The sequence below is a fragment of the Apteryx mantelli genome, chromosome 1 (assembly GCF_036417845.1).
Source record: "Apteryx mantelli isolate bAptMan1 chromosome 1, bAptMan1.hap1, whole genome shotgun sequence".
In the NCBI taxonomy this organism is placed as follows: domain Eukaryota; kingdom Metazoa; phylum Chordata; class Aves; order Apterygiformes; family Apterygidae; genus Apteryx; species Apteryx mantelli.
The window spans coordinates 101,944,523-101,964,523 of NC_089978.1; the positions used below are offsets into that span (position 1 = coordinate 101,944,523).

General features: G+C 41.6%; 1 protein-coding gene across 1 annotated transcript; it reads right to left on the reverse strand.

Annotated features, from left to right (window-relative positions):
* Positions 1-16,072: 16,072 nt before the first annotated feature.
* Positions 16,073-18,571, reverse strand: KCNJ15 (potassium inwardly rectifying channel subfamily J member 15). Its single transcript, XM_013955249.2, has 2 exons — positions 18,504-18,571; positions 16,073-18,167 (listed from the first exon to the last, which is right to left on the reverse strand). The coding sequence occupies exons 1-2, from the start codon at positions 18,569-18,571 to the stop codon at positions 17,024-17,026; spliced, it is 1,212 nt and encodes a 403-aa protein (XP_013810703.1). The 3' UTR covers positions 16,073-17,023.
* Between the last annotated feature and the right edge of the window lie 1,430 nt (positions 18,572-20,001).

Consider the following 20,001-nt stretch of genomic DNA (forward strand, 5'->3'; position numbering starts at 1 on the left):
GGAATTACCCTCCTCTTGAATGGGGAACTGGAATGACAAAGCCTCTTTGACAGTGAAGGTCTAGGATATGTCATCAGATTGTTGAAGATGCACTTATTTTTGATTTTTTTTTCCCCCGGCCCACACAGTCTTTGAAACCCATGAGACAATGAACAGACTGTGCCCACAGAGCTCTGCTCATTGTGATGTGTGCTTTGCATCAGGTCCTCAAGGCTATTTTCCTGCCAAGCCTGCCCAGCTGAGCAATGACACCTTCAGCATAGGAAAAAAAAAAAAACAGCTTTTTTCCCTGTGTGAGGCTGAACCACTGCCCTGTGCTGTAAGTGGGAGGCTCACCAGTGAACTATGTGTATCTCAGACATGGCTCAGAGTGCCCTGCATCAGGGCACCTTTTCTTTATGCAAGCCTCAAAGGTGTACCCCCCTCCCACCCTCATGGCCTTTACCCAATCTCACAGAGCATTTCTAGGAGAATCAAAGCATACTTTTAAAATGTTTGTCTATTTACACAGTAAAAACAAATCAAATTATTGTAGCTCCTATCAAGGTTCAAGGAATATGTCCATAGAGCAGCAAAATTCAGCCTTTAAACAGGAGCTTTCCTGCTGAATTGAACAATGCAATGAAGACAGAGTCACCTGTCTCTTCAGTGATTCAATATTTTACTTTGGCAACCATGGGAAAGGAGAGAACAGATCGGTGTGGAGTGGAAAGGAAAGGGTACCTGTGTTTGCAGCTGGCAGCTGAGCAGCCACCAAGATTGGTATCAAGGCGGGAAAAATACCTGAGTAGGAAACAGAAGAAAATTGACCCAGATTGTACTTTGTGTGTGATCCGTAATAACAGAAGGGGGTGTAAAAGCCTTCCAAAGCAAACATCAAGCCTTCCCTCTCCTTTCAAGACCAAGAACTGTGCAACCAGTGAAGGCAGCGGCTTGTGACAGCGATGCATGGTGGGGAGAGCAGGCGAGTGGGGAGGGGGCTGTGCTGTTCCTGAGGCCATTCCTGGGGCTGTTCCTGGGGCCAAGCGTCTCATCAGGGAGCCGGGCGCCTGAGACTGTACTGCACCTGTTGGCCCAGGAGGCACATCTCAAACAGGATTATTTTTCATTTTTCAGTCTGGCCGCTTTACTGTCAAACTTAGGAAGCGAACAACAGCTCTGAACCACAGAGTCCCCCATGGTCTCTGAGCCCCCTCTGCCCTCCCATGCAGGGGAAGGGGTCCCAGCTCCCTCACACAACCATCTGTGGCTCCACTAAAATACAATTTTCAGTGCACTGGAGACAAGACCCATGAACCTGAAAGTACTGCTCGTTATCTTTCTGACATATCCTGAAATGATCTTACTCAGAAAACTTCTAGGTAATTTCCTTGTCTGTTCTTTCCACAGCCTTCTTTGAATTACAATATATAAAGTACCCATTCCTGGACTCCAATGCAATTTATATGGTCTCTCTTAAGAACGTTCATAAAGTCATTAAAGTTATTATCTAACAAGATATAATTGGGAGTCATAAAATTTATTTACATTAGAGAATTACAGATTAGATAGCTTTGCCAGGTGTGTGGAAGGTAATTAAGCACCCCCCCAGCCTGTGTTCTGATAAGGTTACGCGAATTCCTTAAAATACAGGAAGTTTACCAGCAAACCAGGTTTTTTAATCAAAGTAATATTCCTGCCAGCTCTGAGAAATTTCTGCATTATGTGTTGACTTTCAAGAACAGTGTACTTTGTTACTTTGTTCCCGTCATGCTCCGATAAGTGAAGTTGTTCATGTTTTTTATGCCTCCTTAACCAAGACAACCACCTAGGGGCTAACAGCTAGTGAATGCCTCAGACCATGCAGAGAGCCCTTTGGATGCGGAGGGGTACTGAGCACAGGCGCCTGCAGTTTATTCTGCATATTGGCACTGGTGGCACATCTCTGTGCTGTTTGTCAGGACAAGTCCTAAAGCCACCCTCAGGACACAGCTCAGCCTCCAGGGTTTGTGCTGCTGCAACCTGCTGTTCAGCACCTGCGGGATCCCTTAGGCCAGCCACCCCCCAAAACAAGCACCCAGACTGCCCCTGGGAGCCTACTCTGTGGCAGGGAGCCAAGGGCATGGGGCAGAGCAGATCATGCTGACAACTAATCTGGTGGCAGGTCACTTTAGGTTGCTGTCTGTGTTTTGCTGCGCTGATTTCTTTGGCTTTTGATGGAAAGGAAGGCTTTGTGATTAAGGCAGTTGCCTGGAAATCAGCATCTCGGTTCAGTTTTGAGCTCTGCCACGGACTTCCTGAGGTAGCGTGGGAAAGTCTCTTCATCTTGCTGTGCTGCTCAGTATCTGTCTGTAAATGGGGGAGGGAGAGATAATCCCTCCTTTCTTCCTCCCTTTGTTCATCTTGGCCTTTAATACTATAGCTTCTGTAGATAATGATTGCTTCTCATCACGTGCATGAGCATCTTGAGTTTGGCCAGGGCTTGTAGATGTTACTATAATACAGACAGTAAATAGTAATAAAAATAGTCAAGAAATCGCTGTCACCAGATATGAACTAAAAAGATGTGAAATAAATGGCATGCCAGCTAAGCTTCTATGTCAGTGGAAACTTTGCTAGTTCTCTTGGTTGCCTGAAGTTCTTAGGGCAGGTCAATGTTGCAAATTCTTGTAACTGCACTAAAGGTCTCCCATAGCAGAGTCTCAGCTTCCGCTGGAAAAAAAACTAAGTTTCTCTGCTTCTAATAGTTCAGAGAAAAGCTTTAAAATATCAATTCTGAAGAACGGAAGGAGGGAAGAAAGGAAGGAAGGAAGAGAAAGAAAGAGAGAGGGACAGAGAAAGAAACAGAAAGAAACAAAAAAGGAGAGGAGAGGAGAGGAAGAGAGAAAGAGAGAGAAAGAGAAAGAGAGAAAGAAAGAGAGAAAGAAAGAGAAAAAAAGAAAGAAAGAAAAGAAAGAAAGGGAAGAAAGAATGAGAAAAAAGAGAAAGAAAGGGAAAAAAAGAAGGGAGGGAGGAAAGAAGAAGGAAGGAAGGAAGGAATCCATATTTTCCTGTTTTTGAAGGTCTCATGATGTTTATGCCAGTCTTAAAATTTCTAATGGCCTGATTTGTGGTTTCTGAATGGATGTCTGGCAGCACAGAGATCTCATTTAAGACTTTAAACAATTATATACTCAGAGTCTCCAAATAAAACACTTGTGCTTTAACAAATACTGGAAAAGTGAAAGGTTTGACTTTTTTCCCTTTTGGATCAGCAATGGAATGAATGGAAAACTGGTGCGGTGCACTGCACAGATAAAAGAGCAAACAGATTTGTTCCTACCAATGCTGGAGCACATCAGCTAGGAGTATCTGACACATATTTCATCCGATGATGCTGGTCTGTGAGCTGTCTTTGCTGTTCTTGCCAGAAAGTGCATTTGTTCTATAAGCTAAGAGAGATGCCACCCTCAGTAGTTTTGAAGGCCCCACCTGCTTTTAAAGTGTATTATTGTAGGATATTGGGGAAAGAGGTCTCCAAGCAGCAAATAAAAAACTCTGAGAGGTGATAATCATTGTCTGTTAGACCCTGCTACTGCAGGTTGAAGCTCTAAGGGTAAGCGATACATATTTATCTACCATCTTTCACAAGTCCCATTGCCCTGGCCACTGGAGCAAGCGTGCAACAAGCCACCTCCATAAGCCACAGCAGTGCAAGCTCCCTCTCCCATAGTTAAAGGAGGACAAAGCCCAGTACTGGGCATAGTCTGGAAATCATGTGGAGTCTAGAAATCACGTCATTTGAATTTCAAGGGCTTTGGTACTCTGATCACCACAACCAAGCCTGCTGCTGTGGATAGTGTTCAGGATCAGATCTAGAAAATCACAAGGCTTGCATAGTCTGTTTTTAGGGCTGGTCTGCAAGGTGTTCTGGTCATACCGTGGAAATCAGTGGATGCTGAAGGGATGTTCTGCATCCTGCAGGATCCCAGCTCTGCTTCATGTGTGCCACAAACCCCAAGGCAACAACTGTTTGGGTAAGAATCCTCATGAGATGAATCCATGAGTTTTCCACTCCTCAAGTATGAATTTGAACTCTAGTCCTGGGTCAGCTTTGAGCCACAAACCAAATCTAAACTTAAACTGGATGCAAACTCAGCTCCTTCACCCATTCAAAACACTCAGGAATTTTGGAATTTTCCATGGTTTCCAATAGCCTCAATGGAGCAATGTGTGGGCAAGACAAGCACACAACATGGCTATTGAGGGCCAGATGAGTGGAAGCAGTTGTTTGCTTTGTGGGTAATACCTTGGAAGTCGGTGAGACTGCTATCTAGGGAAGACATGGGAAATCAGTGGCAGAATTTGGCCCTGTAGCCTGTAACCTTCTGAAGCTACAGGGTTCAGCAAATGTGCAAGAGGCAGAGCTAGCAGGGAGCAATAGGTGGGCTGTTGCTAAGCCATCCCAGTTTTCTCCAGATTTCAAACCTTAGGGAGGAAAAAAGAAATGGAGTATTAGCCATTTTTGTCTGAGATTCCTATCCTTGAATTGTCCCCCTCTAGGAGAATTTCCCCAATGAGCATTGGTCAAAGTGGAGCAAACTACTCAAAGTAGTAAAAGCTCAGTCCTTTTCAGAAGACCTATACAAAAGGCGTTGCCAACCACTGAAGTTCAAAAAGTCCCTGTACTAGAGCCCTCCTAGGTGGGCTGAGTGACTAGGTGGGTGGGCACATGGCAGCTTCACTACCCAGGTATGCCCTTTACCCAATGAATTTTGAGCTATATTTGTAACTTATATGCCACTTAGAGTACTTTTTCCCTTACATATTTTGCAGAAACATCAAACTTCAGACACGCAAGTGTGTACGAAACCCAGTGGTGGAATTGGTTTGTGAGGCATGGGGTTAGTTTGCCTAGCAACTGTTTCAGATATGTATTTCAGTTAGACAGTGCAAATGTTAGAATTCCTTGGCTGCTTTCTGGAGACCCAGGTCTTTACCTTGTCTTCAGATCTGGATCAGACCAGAGCTGCTTGGGAGTGATTTTCCTTTATCAGCTAGTTTACAGATAATTTACTAGCAGTCCAAGCTGCATATTTACTCTGAAGACCAGAAACTTCATGTTTCAGATAAGATTGCTCCCTTACAAGTAAATATTGGGCAGAACACAGGAAGGGATGAAGACTGCAGACAACATGAAAAGGAAATGGCTCATCAGGCTATTAGATAGTTAGCTCAGGTTGAAATGCCTAGATTTGGAAGGAAAGGAGATTAGAAGAGAAGTATTTCAGCACATGGCTTTGTAGGACCAAGTGCAATGCTCTGTACTGGCAAAGTATTCACCTGCCAAGCTCAGAAGATGTAGGAATAGTCTCTGCTAAACACTGAGAGTTAATTAAGAAAGAGTCAGGAGAGCTAGTATAAACACTATTCAACTAAATGTGGCTCTTCACGGTAGCATCAGAAGTATGTTGCATGGTAGTCCAAGCTTTTCAAAAGAAAAATTTCAGTCCTGTCTATTGGTCTTTTCTCTCTTGAGGGGATGCTTCACTACGGGGCAGAAGGTAGGTGCCAGGCTTGTGCACTATCCCCATTAGGGAGCTTTCAGAGGAGCAAGCTTTTGCAACAAGGTCTCTTGTAGCAAACACTGTAGAAAGCATGCCAGGGTGGGGAACATGGGAGAGAAGCAATATGATGATGAGCTGCATCAGCTGCAAACCTGAGTGCCGCATTTCCATGTGCTGCTTGGCTACCCTGGTGACAGACATGTTATAAATACCTCAAGACAGATCCATTTTGGAGGGGTGCCTGCAGCTGTGGGGAAGCTGCAGATTAGAAATTCCAGCCAACTCTTCACAGGCATGAAAAATATTTCCCAAAGCCACTCCATGCTCTGAGGGCTTTTCTTAAGCATATGAGACTTCGCTAGTCTCATCAAATCACTGTTAGAAAGACTTCTGAGAGCTGCATTTGAGCCTGAAAACTGACTATTGCTGTTGTCAAAGCCAGTGTGATGTAATACTTGCCCTTGGAGTGAAATAAGAAGACTAGTAGAAAACTGTGATTGAAGAGATGAAGGCTCAAGCTGTCTGTTTAAAGCCATCACTGAGTTGTGAAACAGAAGGGCCAGTAGGAAGAGCCCACACCTGCACCCTGGCATTGCCTCCACGTCATGGAGGCCACAGCATGCTTGTTAGGGCTATGTCACCCATGTGCAGTCACCCAGCAGAAGACCGCAGGCAGGATTATGCCACTACTCCTATCTTGACCTATACTGTGGGAGATAAAGTGTCCACCTGCAATGGAGCATTTTAAAATTGTGTTTTACATTCAGCTCAATGTCTTAACCATCCCCATCCATTTGCTTATATGCTTTGTGCTCTTGAAGAAGTGAGTGTCACACACAGCCTCGTAGGTGACAGAAATGTTGACAGTGTAGTACACCATATAGCTGAAACATGAGGCAGGTTTTATGTTGAATTATGAGTATTCTAGATCTAAAACCTTTTCAAGATAGACTGATATTACTACAAATGCAATTATAAAGACTCTAACAGATTGAAAGCATTTTCATTTTTAAAATATATGCATTTATCATTCTGACTTTTTTAGATAGCTCAGTTCCAAGCATTGCAATAATACACAGTACAGTCAAGCCCTCATTCCTGTTCAAACAATGAGAAGTACAGGAAATGATGCAAAACCATGCTGGAGCATGCATCTTCCCTTCGTGAAGTCAAGAATGAGAAATCACCAGCTGAATCATTTCTTTCTGATAAACTACTCTATATTAATTAAATCTAATCACTCTAGCACAACTCCATATGCAGCTGTTAAACTGTAACCAGCATGATCGTCATCTTTACAAAAAATACTTGGGCTACTTTTTTATTAGTGTTTTATTAGTGTCCCGTCACTGGTTTGTTCCTTCCTCTACCACAGGTCCCTGCTCCATTAGATGTGCCAAATGCTAAATTAACTATTTATATGTCTGCTGTCTGATTGAAGGGGAAGAAATCTCCAAACTGAACAGGGGAGCAGGTGCAATAATCATTTTTAATATGTTTTTTCCTTCTCATTGGTCACTGATGGTACTTATAAGGACAAATTATCAAACAAGAATGAAAAGGTGTAATATTCCTTTACTTCTCAGTATGTGACATTTTTCTGTACTGCCACAGAATTTCTCCTGCCAAACTGATATTAAAATAAAGTTAGCAGTGCTTTTGGATCCCTGATTCCTTTTACCACTTTGCTTTGGCAACATGTGATGTATATTATTTTACACGAATGTTTTATGTATTCATAAAAAGCTATAACCTGCCTGACATCTGTCATCTGGATTAAGGCTTTGCATTCAACCAGCCAAAAAAGGATGGAAATCTGTGCAGCATTTCATTTACCACAATCTACAGATGATGTGTATTTGTCAGGTTGCTAATATGAACAAATCCAGTAAAACAGTCAATCAATCTACAGGTTTAAATAAAACATCAGAAAGGGGAAGAAATGTCACATCCTCCTAGATAATGCTTATTTTTGTATGAGAGGCCTTGTAACCATAAATGTTGTCATTACAGTCAACGTGACTTGCTTACATGAGTTAATGAGGAAGGAATTTATCACAGAGACCCTCTCATAGAGAGAAGACAAAATGCAATACCTTGAAGATCTCTTCTGCATTCAGACTCCTGCACTGAACATGGCCAGTATTAAGCCAACTCAGAATTACTGCTACATTTACTAGAACTAGTAAAGTCCAAAGTTATTTCCAGTCTGCTCCTTTACAAGTCATGTGATTTCATCTCTCCTCTATCAACACTCTTGTAAATGAAATCCAGACTCATAATCATACAATCAATTTTATTATATTGCCACTGTGTAAAAAGGAAGGCTTCAATGATTAAGCAACATTCTAGATAAGAAGGCAAATGAGCGTGTATGCAAACTGTGACTGCTTCAACAGCAACAAAGAGGGAGCATTTAAATAAATGACTGAGGAAAAGAGCTGTCTCATATAGTCAAAAAGTAATTGAGTACAGACCGTGGCCGATATGCTGATGGCCATGAAAATTTAATTACCTTTCGAACCACTGCATGAATTATGGAGTCTCTGATCCCTGCAGAACAAAGTTTATAGGCCAGATTCACTGTTGGCACAAGCAGAGAGTTTCATTGGCTTCCATGGAGTTGTCATCATTTGTTCCAGTGGTGAGCTTGGCTCGCTGTCCCTTCAGTGCAGATCCAGAGTTGTTTGAAGTCAATGGAAAGGGACCTTGACTTCAATGGACTTTAGATCATGCCTATTGTACCATGTGGTCTGCCAGCAACCAAATTAGTTACACTGCAGATCACCATGTCCATACATTTTCAGTGTTGTGACACGTACTGACTCAGGGTGGGACTGGAAATGGATCCCTAGCTGCAAATACTCTATTTCTGTAGCCAAGGGCTGCATTCAGAGCTGTTCATTTCAAATTTAGAATATTTCCACTCAGCATCCAGCCCCTCAGTTTGTTTGCAGTTTAATTCCCTCCAGCATGTTATCCCATCACCCCCACACATTCGCAGTAGTAACTGCCTGAAAATTGAAGCTATTTTAGATGAAACTTTATTGCAAAAAATGTGATAGGCTAACATATTCTTGCCCTGTATCAGCTGTCTGGTCTCTAAACCTATCTGTGAACACAACTTTCCCAAGAAAGCTGCTCAGCAGAAGTTAGGAAGGAGAAGAACGACGGAGAGCGAGACCGTGCATTTTAACCACCCGTTTTAATAGTGTTTAGTTGCAGAGCTCGCTCTTGTCAAATACTGTCAAACCTGGGCAGAGAAGGTGCGTGCGAGTGATGCAGTGACTCTCACAGTCACAGCTAAAGAAACATGCAGAAAGTCCAACAAAAACTGAAGCTGCTCAGAAGCTCTGTTTTGCCATGATGTAGTGGCAGATCCTAGCAGGGAGACTCGCACAAACTTCCACACCACCTGGGGATGCACCACTGCATGGCCAGCAGTCAGTCCTGTGTCCCATCTGTCCTGGGCACAGCAACCGAGCCACAGGTCTCGGCAACTCACATACTCCCCATCCTATTGACAGGCTGAGGGCGTAAGTAGCCACTTCCTCTTGTCCACCTTTGCATGACAAATGCGTGTGAGAGAAGGAGGCCAAGGAGAGAGACACTGAGCAGACGTATATAGAAAAATAACTCAAGAGGCTATTCTAACACGCAGTGACGTCAGTACAGGCTGATCAAGAGAACTTAGGAGGAGACCAAAAATTGTGCTAACAGTGGTGTTTATCTTGGTGGTCAAACATCAGTGCGTATTTCAACTATCTCCTCGATGATAGGAGGATGAGACAGAAAATCTGGCATATACCACTTCTCACTGAACAATGCTATACAGAATCAAATGTGTTAAAAAGGTTCGCATGCCTGATGTGACCTGATTGCTACACAAATAAACTAAATCTCAGGTCTCCAGCTTTGACATCTGGAATTGAGTAGATAGGTTACTCTCTCTGTTTTGCTATTCTGTACTTCAGTTTACCAGGTACAAAGTGAGATGACATCAAATTATACTGAATGCTTTAATGAAGCACTTAAGAGCCTGCTGCTCTAAAAGGAAGCAAAAGCGTAATAGGTCAAAGTATTATTATTTAGCAACTCTATTCAGGTATGAGATGAATACTTGGTAATGGGATGCTGATATCAGATCACAGATTTAAAACAGGCACTTTCAGAATATCAGCTGCAGACAGACTTGTTAAATACCAGTTCAATCACATGCCATGGATTAGCAATGAAATCTGAGTTTAAATTTCAGCTAAAAAGCTAAATTTATGGTTATGAAATATAACATTTAAACAAACCTGTATCTGAAACCAACTGCTCATTGCAATACAGAATTAGAGCTGGCCACAATTTTGTGGTTTAGCATGATACTACTGGAAGTTTTAAGCTTTTTCGTGTTTTGTCACAATCTTGATAATGGGTTTGTTATGGGGGTTGTAAAATTTCATTACAGCACATTCATTTCTTGAAGAAAATGAGGCTCTTTTTTCCAGTGGAAATAGCCTGGTCTTCATGATGCTTCTCTCTGTGCCAGGGAAAAAGTTCAGCTGGCTTCTTGGATCAGCTTTATGGCCTCTTTGCAACGCCAGAATGCTGCAGAAAGGAGAAGTATGGAGCCAAGAATTTGGCCTCTGGATTTTAGTGACATTAACACCCAGAAAGAATTCCTGGGAAGGACCATTTCCATGAGTGAAACTAGAGCCATTCCTCACAGTCTAGAGCTTGTCTGCACATGCAAATAAATGCATCTGGAATAAGAGAAGCTGTAAATTTTAAGTGGGATAGTGGTAAAATGGAGCAAGCCATGTGGCAATATGATTATTTCTTTTTTCTTTTTGATGGAATCAATCATGAAAGTCACTTAAGTTGATGCAGGGAAAGACACCCACATTCCAGTCTCACAACATCCACATGTATTATCGTTCCAGACTAAGTTACTCAGGGTTGTTAAGTGACTCTGCTGGAATAATTCTGTGTGCAGACATGCTCTCTTTTTCTGCAGAAGTATATCCGGGAATAAATTCAGCTTGTTTGTTTTCTCTCAGGACTACTCATTTGTCTAGGTTTGTGAGCTTAGTATAAATAAAATAGTCAGGATAAAGCAATAAGTTCTTCATAACTAGACATTTTGTAGCTTAGTAAACTTTTCTGAAGTATCAACTGAAAGTTTCAATCATTTCTGCCTGGACCACTGCTTGTAAACATCTTATTACCCCAGTAAGTTTTGAGTCTCTGTTCTATCTTTCAAGCACTTTGGTTGAAGGACAAAGAATCAGCTACCATATTGAACCAAATATAAGATTTGGTTTTAAGGCAATTTTCTGAACGAAAATAAAAGAAAATCTTGCCTTATACTCTACTGAATACAATAGATTTCTCTTACTTGAAGAAGAAAACAAGTCTCAGTTCTGAAGCACTAAATGTTTAGTGCTTTTCCAGAGAGAGAAGGTATTTATCTGTTCCTCCCTTTCTTGTCTATCTTTTGGTGTTTTCCCTATTCTTTGCCAGCCATAAACTGTCATAATATGCACCCAAATCTGCAGCTTTTAGAGATGCTTCATGTTCAAATAGAGCTCAGAGGGATGCCATTTATTATTCACTGCTGTTTCAAGGCACTCTGTGTGCAGAACAGATCCTGTCAAAACGAGTACAAAGGAGAAAGCAGAGGAGAGAGGGAGGAAGGGAGGAAGAAATGTAGGTATCTCATTTGGAATTGTGCTTAATTACAATTACCTTCTCCAGGAGCCTAATGGTTGTGCGCTGAGATTGAAGTGAGAGTGATTCTGTTACAGAAATATCAGTCGGATACACTTTGGGAAATGTACGTTGTCTAAACGTTGGTTTCTCACATGAAAGAAGCTATATATCTGTACACAATATTACAATGGAAAACTATGCTGACTTGCAACAAGCGTTGTTCATAGGCTACTATTGTATATACTGTTCTTTCCAAACTTTTTCTAAGATCAGGGTAGGATTTACAATACTTTCTCTGAAAACAGCAATGTGTTTTTTTGCAATAACTAGCAAGATTGGCCATTTAGCATGAATCACCTAATTCATTCCAGATCTTGGACTTTGATATTTATTTTGAGATATTTCTTGTTTTGGAGCACAGCAAAGGGTACATTTCACAGACCATTTTACCAATTTCTTTGGGTAAAGAATGAATAACAATTCCCTAACTTGAAAATTGTTGTTTAACCACAGTTGTTAAATGAAATCTTACTCTGCTCTGTGATTCAATTTTATATCTTTGTAGTAAAGGAAAAAAATTAAAAAATTATGGTCCCCACCAGTATCAGATAATTAGATACTTAATATGAGTGGTAGAAGGGAAGAGACATTGCAATAGGTCTATGGGAGGTGACCAATTTATAGTGCAAAAGCTGTTCATGAATACTGGAACCATAAAAACTTATTTAAATCTTTTCCTCTTACACCTCACCCCTTTCTAATGCTATAGAAAATCAGACTCACTGTATTTTCATTTGAGGCTGGCATGTTCCCAAGAGGGAGCAAATGCACAGTAATGATGGCCAAAGACAGCTCTATGCTACTGCCCCATCAGACATTTTTGCTCTGTGTGGAAGTCAGCAGAACAGAATGTATGTCTTGTACCCGCCCCCCCTCCAAGCCACAGTCCAGGGCCTTAACACCAGCTTACCTTCTTGAGCTCTTTTTGGTGTCATCAGAGCCCGCTGCACATCTGAATCTCAACCGGAGCCATAGTATTGCCAATCAATTCTCAGTTCTGCTGGCAGTCCTAAGACGATCCTTGGGCAAAGGAGTGGAGCAGACAAGGAGACCAGTACAATCTTATTCCCCTGCAAAAGATTCATGGCAACTTTTCTGTCAGAATCATAAATCCCATGTCCTAAACCACTTTCCTCCTATCAGTGATATTGATATCCATCAACATCTCATATTTTGTCTGCATAAACCCTTAAAACAGAGAGTAAAGGAGGAATGAATTTAACAGTCATGCAGTATGGTGAAGTGCACAGTGACCATTGTAGAATTTATTACTAAGAAGAGATGCAAAAAGCATATGGATGTTGTGCTACTTATGGAATTACATTGTTTTGCTCTGTGTACTATGGGCTAATGCGGGACAGGGCAGTTCTAAGCAGTCTCTGCTGAGAGAATATATGACATTCTGGAAATGCTCCAAAAGCTCTTTCAAGCCATTTAGGTACAGGATGTTCCACCAGAATCTAATGCGTTAAAAGAGCTCTGTTCTGGTAATCTAATATTTGCAGAGAATATCTACTGAAGGCTGAGCAGTCCAGTCAGAGGGTAGCATTGCATTATTCATGTAATCCAAATAACATGAGGGTGACTGGGACACGATAACATTGCAGCCAAGCTGCATATTAGTAATGAATAAGCAAGAGCTACAGTGTACACTATATTCTTATTAACCTTCCCTCCATTATGGATTTGATACAGCCATCAGAGTCTCACCTATTCTCTTTCAAGATCAGGTTGTCATGTAAAGTATCAGATTAGCACTGAGCAAACACATTCAGAAGTCATGAGAACATTTGTTCAAATACAGAACTTGCATTTGCTTTTCCCAGTCCTTTGAGTCATCTGCAGATCTGACATTTTTTTTAACCTGGCATCTTATGGAAGTGGCAAATGTTCAGCCATACTGGTGAGTGAGGGTGTGCATAAGTGTAATTTTTCTGTCTATTTTTCCATTCTGCATCTGCCCACCAGTATCTTTTAAATCTATCAGCTGTTTGCCCTCCTACCTCTATTCGGAAAATTAGAGAACCATGTATTTTGGAGACCACTACACCCCCTATCACATTCTTGGCTTTCCACAAACATTGGCATCAGATGTTTGGAAAATGGAGCGAAAAGTTTGTGAAGGATGGTGGATGTGACTCTGGCACCGTCAGCCTGCTGTCTCTGGGTGTTCATTTCTTCCCTTTCTAAGTCATTGCAAGGAAGCAGCAGAAGTGAAATTATGCTTCTTCAATCACCTAACTCCACAGAAAAAAATAAAAAAGAAACAATGAAGTATTGAAGCCAAAGCCAAAGTAAATAGTTCAGAAACAATCCATAAGCTGAAATGTGTTCCCATTCAGCTGTATGCTGTACGAGTTCAAATAATTAAAGCAACTCTAAAAATCATGTTTTGCTCATGGATAATTCACCGATAGAAGGAGAATAAATATGTCATATTCCTCAGTAAATTTTAATTCACCATGACTATATTTTCTTCAGAATGATCTAATAACTGGAATGGAGGATTTAGTTGAAGGGAGCAACCCAGGGCTTAGTACACACAGGGACATAGGTCTGTACCTCTTTCTTTAGTCACTAGAATTTTAGATTTAAATTTCTTCATAAAGTTCATGAGTTGGAGAGACTACTATAATCATCCAACTTGATGGATCCCAAAGCAGTGTCCTCCGTTCATGGGGCAGGGCAGAGGAGCAGGAAAGCACTGCTGGAGGCTCTGCAGGGATGTGCCCCCGAGCTGCAGGTGCCGGGGAGGCATTAGGATTGCACTGTGGAGGCAGTGGGACCACGCTAGTGCCCTGGCAGTGCTGGCTACAGCGGGCACTTCTCTGCCAGCATGGCCAGGGATCCTGTGGTGCTCCTCCTTTCTCCTCAGGTCCTTTACCCCCAATGGTGGGGCCAACTGAACAGTGCAGACAGCCTGCCCGTGCCGTGGTGCCAAGTCATTTACTAGATCAGACATAGCCATGACGTCCCACTGTCACAAATCCTCTGGAGCTGCATGTGCTCTGTCCCCAAAACCTTAGGGACTAGCGGTCAGCAGACAAGATGGCTCTCGCACCAAAAATTGCCCGATGGGCAGGACAGTCCTTACTGATGGGTAAGGCAGCTCTGGGGTGGCCATGGTAGTTTTGCTTTCTGGTTCTCTGTCCTGTGAGTCCTAATAAGCCTAATGACTGAACTCTGGGATTGGTGTACACAGGGACATAGGGACTACCTGCTTTCTTAGCTCGAAAGGCTAAGATCCTAAAAAATTGCTGCTCAGCAGCTGTCTAACCCTGCAGCAGCCTGGTCTCTAGGCTCCTAATTTGCTGCCACTACAGTCCCCACGGCAACTACATTGCTGCAGCTGCCTATGCACAGGACTCCCTAGACCTGACAGCCAAGAAATATGCAGGGCCCCTGGGACTTCACAAGTGTCTCCTGCAGGGCCCAAGGCACTAGGTTTTCTTAAAATACAACTAAGAGAGTGCAATAACAAGTTTATTGAAATGGATGGAGTGCTGTCCTGGAAGATGCAAATTGACATTTCTCTCTTTGTTTGGAGGGATGTGAACTCACATGATGGGAGGGGATCGTTTCATGAGCAATACCATATTCCTGGAGAAGAGTCAGCTCACTTGCCCTTGATGAAGCTGTTCTACATTCCTTACGCTGCTGAGAGAATGATGTTAGAAACAGCTCTATGTTACCATGATATGAGCACTTACTGAGATAAGAAAGAATTGAGGTGGATATTTGAATATGGAAGCAGAGATGTTAAGGTTTGGCAGAAGAAGGATTAAAACACCTGCCTATTTTCACCTCAGGACATCCCAGAGCAGTGTTCTTTGAGTTATAGGACATAAATCTACAAAGTAATTGTAAAAATTCACTAAACGTGCCCACTTCCTTCCAGAGAAACAAGCAGTCAAACAAAATGAAGGAAAATTACAAATGAGCAAATGATAATTTAAACATTAGCATCCTCTACATATGGTTACAAATAAAAACCTTTATGTCATAATATGGCCTGGAAATCCTTTCAAAAAATGATAGGTGGGCCTTGCAATTACAATGGTTTTAGAAACATAGCTCTGCACTGCGGTAGGTAAGGAACTTCCTTGGATTATGGGTTAAATTTGTCTCTTCAGACAAACACCTGGATCTCCGACTTCTCGCGGAGGGGATCTAACCATTTAGGTGAAAGGCAGTTTTAAGCCATCTCCCCTCCACCCCCCACCCCATTCTTGGCGTTCATTCTTGGTGCCATGGGCAGCTCTGTGCTCAACTTGCTGAGTGCATTTTTAGGCACCAAACTCAATTCATTTATCGTATAGGATATTGTACTGCAGATTGCAAGACTGCATTCCACGAGGCCACACAGTGCCGGGAAGTTAGGCGCAGTAATAGTAAGTATAATGATGCCAGTGGTCCTTTCATCATTGTAGCCCGTGGTGGCTCTCAGGCCGAGACCTGGCCCACAGACCCAAAACGCATACTTAATATAGCTTTTCTTTGCCAAAGCTTCAGCAGAGCAAAATCTCTGGAACTCATAACACTGCTAAATAACTCTCTGATACGAGGCAGAAATAATTTTCCATTAAAAAAACTGATCTACATGTAGTAAGCATGTTACAAGTCCACCACTGCTACCTGGTTTGCCACCCATAATCTGATCACTTCAGTGGTCTGCTGTGTTCCTTGGTTGCGTGCTGAACATAATTGAGTATGTCAAGCATTCAGCTCTTTCAACATCTCCAAAGTACCACACCCTTTCCCTGTGCCACAAAGAAATCAGGAGCTGCTCAAATTAGATTCCTTTATTAATGGAATGGTTTTAATAGACTAAAAATGAAATGGATGAAAGGAATGCTTGTCCTTTATGGCTGCCAGAAAAAGTAAATATTGTCTACAGACATTATACAGCTTTCTTTTAACCAAAATTAAATACGGTCTATAGCAAAGCAAGCAATCTGTAGAAATGTATTGTTATGTGGCTATTAAAAACTATTTACATTGGATAAAAAACAGGTATCTCAAAGCCAGCTTTAACCTTAGTTGATTACTGTTATGATTCTGTGTAACTTGCCCTCATCTCCCCTTCTTAGCTATTATATATAAATCAGCCATTAACAAGGTTAAAAAAGTGAGTGATCACAAAACAAGTTCTGAATAACAGAGAGACAGAGAGCTCCCTTCGTCACCACCCAGCACAACTACTCTGTCACCTTCCTTCAAGATTTAAAGGAGTTTACCACCTCCCTACAGGCTCTTGCCATATTCAACCATTTCTCTCTCCCATCAATTTATTTTCAATGCCAGGAATCCCCATTAAGGCAATACCTGATACGAGAATATACATTTTAAAGCAGAACATTTTTTTCTGGCAGTACTGCATGCTGTCTCTGTGATTGTGTGTTCACAGTAAAGCCATGTCAAATAAATATTTGAAGAAATCAGCGCAGTGTATACAGTTTCACTTTTCAAACGGAAAGGTGTGTCCATTTTTACCAATGGTATAAGGCAGAGACTTAAAACAAATCCAACTTTGTTAAGTCAAGATACTGAACAAAGGAATCCCTCCTAATTACAAAATACTTGATTAGCAACTTAGCCAAACAAAGGGATAGGTTTACTCTACACCAAACTATTTGCTGAAAAGGACTCCACTGCTGGTTTCATAGCTGACATACAGCACAGAGAGGATGCTTTTTCAGTTCGGGAAAAGGATTGATCAGGATAGTTTGTCCATTCAATCAAACATTGCTCTGCTGTAACAACATTGTTCTCAGTTCCCTCTCTCTCTGGTCCTCCTGCCTATATTTCTCCTCTAGCTTTTGTTTTTCAGAGTCCATACTATAAAAAGTAGAATCTGCACATCTCCTGATCTTCTCAAACTGACTGAAATCAGCAACATACTTTCCATTTGGAGAGAGAGAAACCACAGGCACGAACTCGTACCCCCAGTGGATCTCCTCTGGGATGTAGGAAGTCCTGCTTTGGCAGACAGCACTGGTAGACTCCACCGTGGCATTCAGGAGCACCACAAGCTCAAAGTCCTTCTCCTTGAGATTTTGAGGCGTGAGGTCTCTTAAGGGGCTGCTTTCATCCAAAATGTGGTAGAAGGTTAAAGGCAAAATGAGAAAAGGACTCTCTGAAGAGGAGTCAACATTGAACTTGACACTGGCTTGGTTCAGCAAGATCCTCTCCCCTTCTTTGGTTTCATACGTCTGAAGAAGCTTCCCAGACAGCTGACACTGTATCAGAAGGCTCTTCCTCATATTTGCTACTCTGATCACCAGACAAAGTTCTCCGTTGTGTTTAGTAATGACAGCACAATGGCTGAACTTAATAGTCTCTGCCCTTTTTTTAGGTCTTGCAATTTTGGCCAGGAAGGTACCTGTGATGAAGATTTCAATCAAGGTGGTGATCACCAGCTGGGCCACAAGTAAGAAAATGGCATGAGGACACTCCTCTGTAATGAAACGAAATCCATAGCCGATGGTCGTCTGTGACTCCAAGGAAAAGAGGAATGCCCCTGTCAGAGAGTCCACGTTCTTGACGCATGGCTCGCGCGTTGGGGTGAACTTGTTTATTTCTAAATCTCCATGAAGAAATGCAATGGCATAGTAGATAACTCCAAAGAGGAACCAGGTCATGACAAAAGTAGCAGCAAATAAGGTAAGTTTGTACCTCCACTTCATGTCTATAACTGTAGTCCACAAATCTTGAAGGTAGAGTAGGTAAATGCCATCAACTTTGTCTATCCGCACATTGCTGTGACCGCTTTTGGACATCACACGTGGTCTGTGTGCCTTGAGTGCAGTGTTGATGCCTCCATTAACCAGTGGGACACGTGACATATTAATCTGTGTGGCTTCCATTCTCAGTGCTTCAGTCCTAAGGAGAGAATAAAAGATTGTTACTTAATGAAATAAAACCATATAATTGATTTTGAAAAACATTTGAAAATAATGATGGATAGAAGGTATAAACATAATCTAAACAGCATCAGTGAAGAAAAACAGCTGGAATATAAAGTTAACATCATACAATATCTGACATTAGAATAATTTGATGTTCTCTTTTCCTGAAAAAAATCATTCTTTGATTCTGGTGATGGCAAAATATGGAGAAGTAGGTTTTTCTTATGATAGTCTGCAAAAGAAATTTGACCAAGCTGCAATTATATATTAGTACTTTATTTCTGTAAAATGCATTAAATTTTTTTCTTACGTTTCTCTAGAGAAGAGGCTCTTTTTGATAACTGCACAGGTTTTCTTTAATGCCCTGAAGAGAGACATCTGATTAAAATGAAAGTCGCATCAATGCTTGGTTTAGAACGCAGATCCAGTGCAACACTTCTGTCTCTTCCTGCAGCAGAGGCAGAATGAGCCAGACCAGTTTTCACTGTGAACAAATAACTTCCACAAATGATTTAGTGAATCAGATCTGGCTCTTTGTTACAAACCTACAACTAACCTACAGGGAAACAAAGCAGACCTGAACACATCAAAGCAGAATTTTGGAAAGAAATATTTACACCTGAACACACTTCAAGGCTGTTCATATTACATAGCCCTCCAATTTTAAGCAGTCTAAGGAAAAAAGGAGGCAATTCACAAAATCAGCATTCTTGCAGTGGGCCCTGACCTGCGCACACCCAGCAATCATTGGACCACCTGACTCTTGAAGTTTGTTTACTGTGCATCCCACTTCAGTCCGGATGGAGATTAAGTTTGCGGACATTCAGGACTGAACAAAGCCCACAGAGTGAAGCAGGACGTTGCCTGTGCCAGTTTCATAAGGCAAGTAACAAGACCCGGCTTGCAGGACTAGACAGTGGTTACGAAGAGCAAGGACAGTCCATGTTATAGTCGTTTCCAACAACAGAACTTCCTGCTGAAAAAAACAACAAAGAAAAAAAATATCCCATGCATCCTTTGTGCTTTGGCAGGTCATACAAAAAGCATTGTTTTGTTCCATTGTTTTCCTCAAAAAGAGGCTTAAGTAAGTGTTTCGTTTTCATGAACCACCAAAAAATATAATAAAAAAAAAAGAACGTCTTCCTTATAGCTACTTAAAAGAAATTTGCAGGAAATACAAGATATATTTGTGGTACACACATGTGCCAGCCCAGGACATCAGCATAATTGCTCACTGAAGTACCTTTCCTGTTATGTCAATTAAAGAGAGTTTTTGTTTATGACTATACCTATCACTGTGATGCAGGTTTTCTGGGAAAGGGTAATTAAAATTGTCCCATTAACACCTGTAGCTCATTCCAATTTTGGTTTAATCATCAACATTTCTTTTCCATCATCTAGGAGCCATTACCATATATATATACATATACATACATACATACATGCATATATATATACATATATATATATATATAAAAATGCATCAGTGATCCCAGTAGGAGATTCCTTATGTGACAGTCAAATCAACACACACACTGCGCAGCATGTCCGGATAATAAACAGGAAAAAACCTTCAAGTGATCTCAAAAAGAACAATGGGAGGAAATGGTGGGGCAGGAGGGGTAGGGGTAGGAAGGAGCATACATGCAACTGCTCTTTAGGCAAACTCAAAATCAAGCACTACTGTCAGTGTGCAGTAAATACATGCGACCTCTAATGGGAAACTTTTTAGGAAAATGCATACCGTTCAGCGAAGAGGCTCCAGTCCCCACACCGAGCCTCACCCTGGGTAAGCCATGGCTCTAAAA

Bases quoted from the DNA above. Each gene is read 5' to 3' on its own strand.
- KCNJ15 (XM_013955249.2), bottom strand. From the start codon at position 18,571: ATGTCTCTCTTCAGGGCATTAAAGAAAACCTGTGCAGTTATCAAAAAG. The intron at 18,168-18,503 runs GTAAGAAAAAAA...TTCTCTCCTTAG, and splicing joins AGCCTCTTCTCTAGAGAAAC to GACTGAAGCACTGAGAATGG.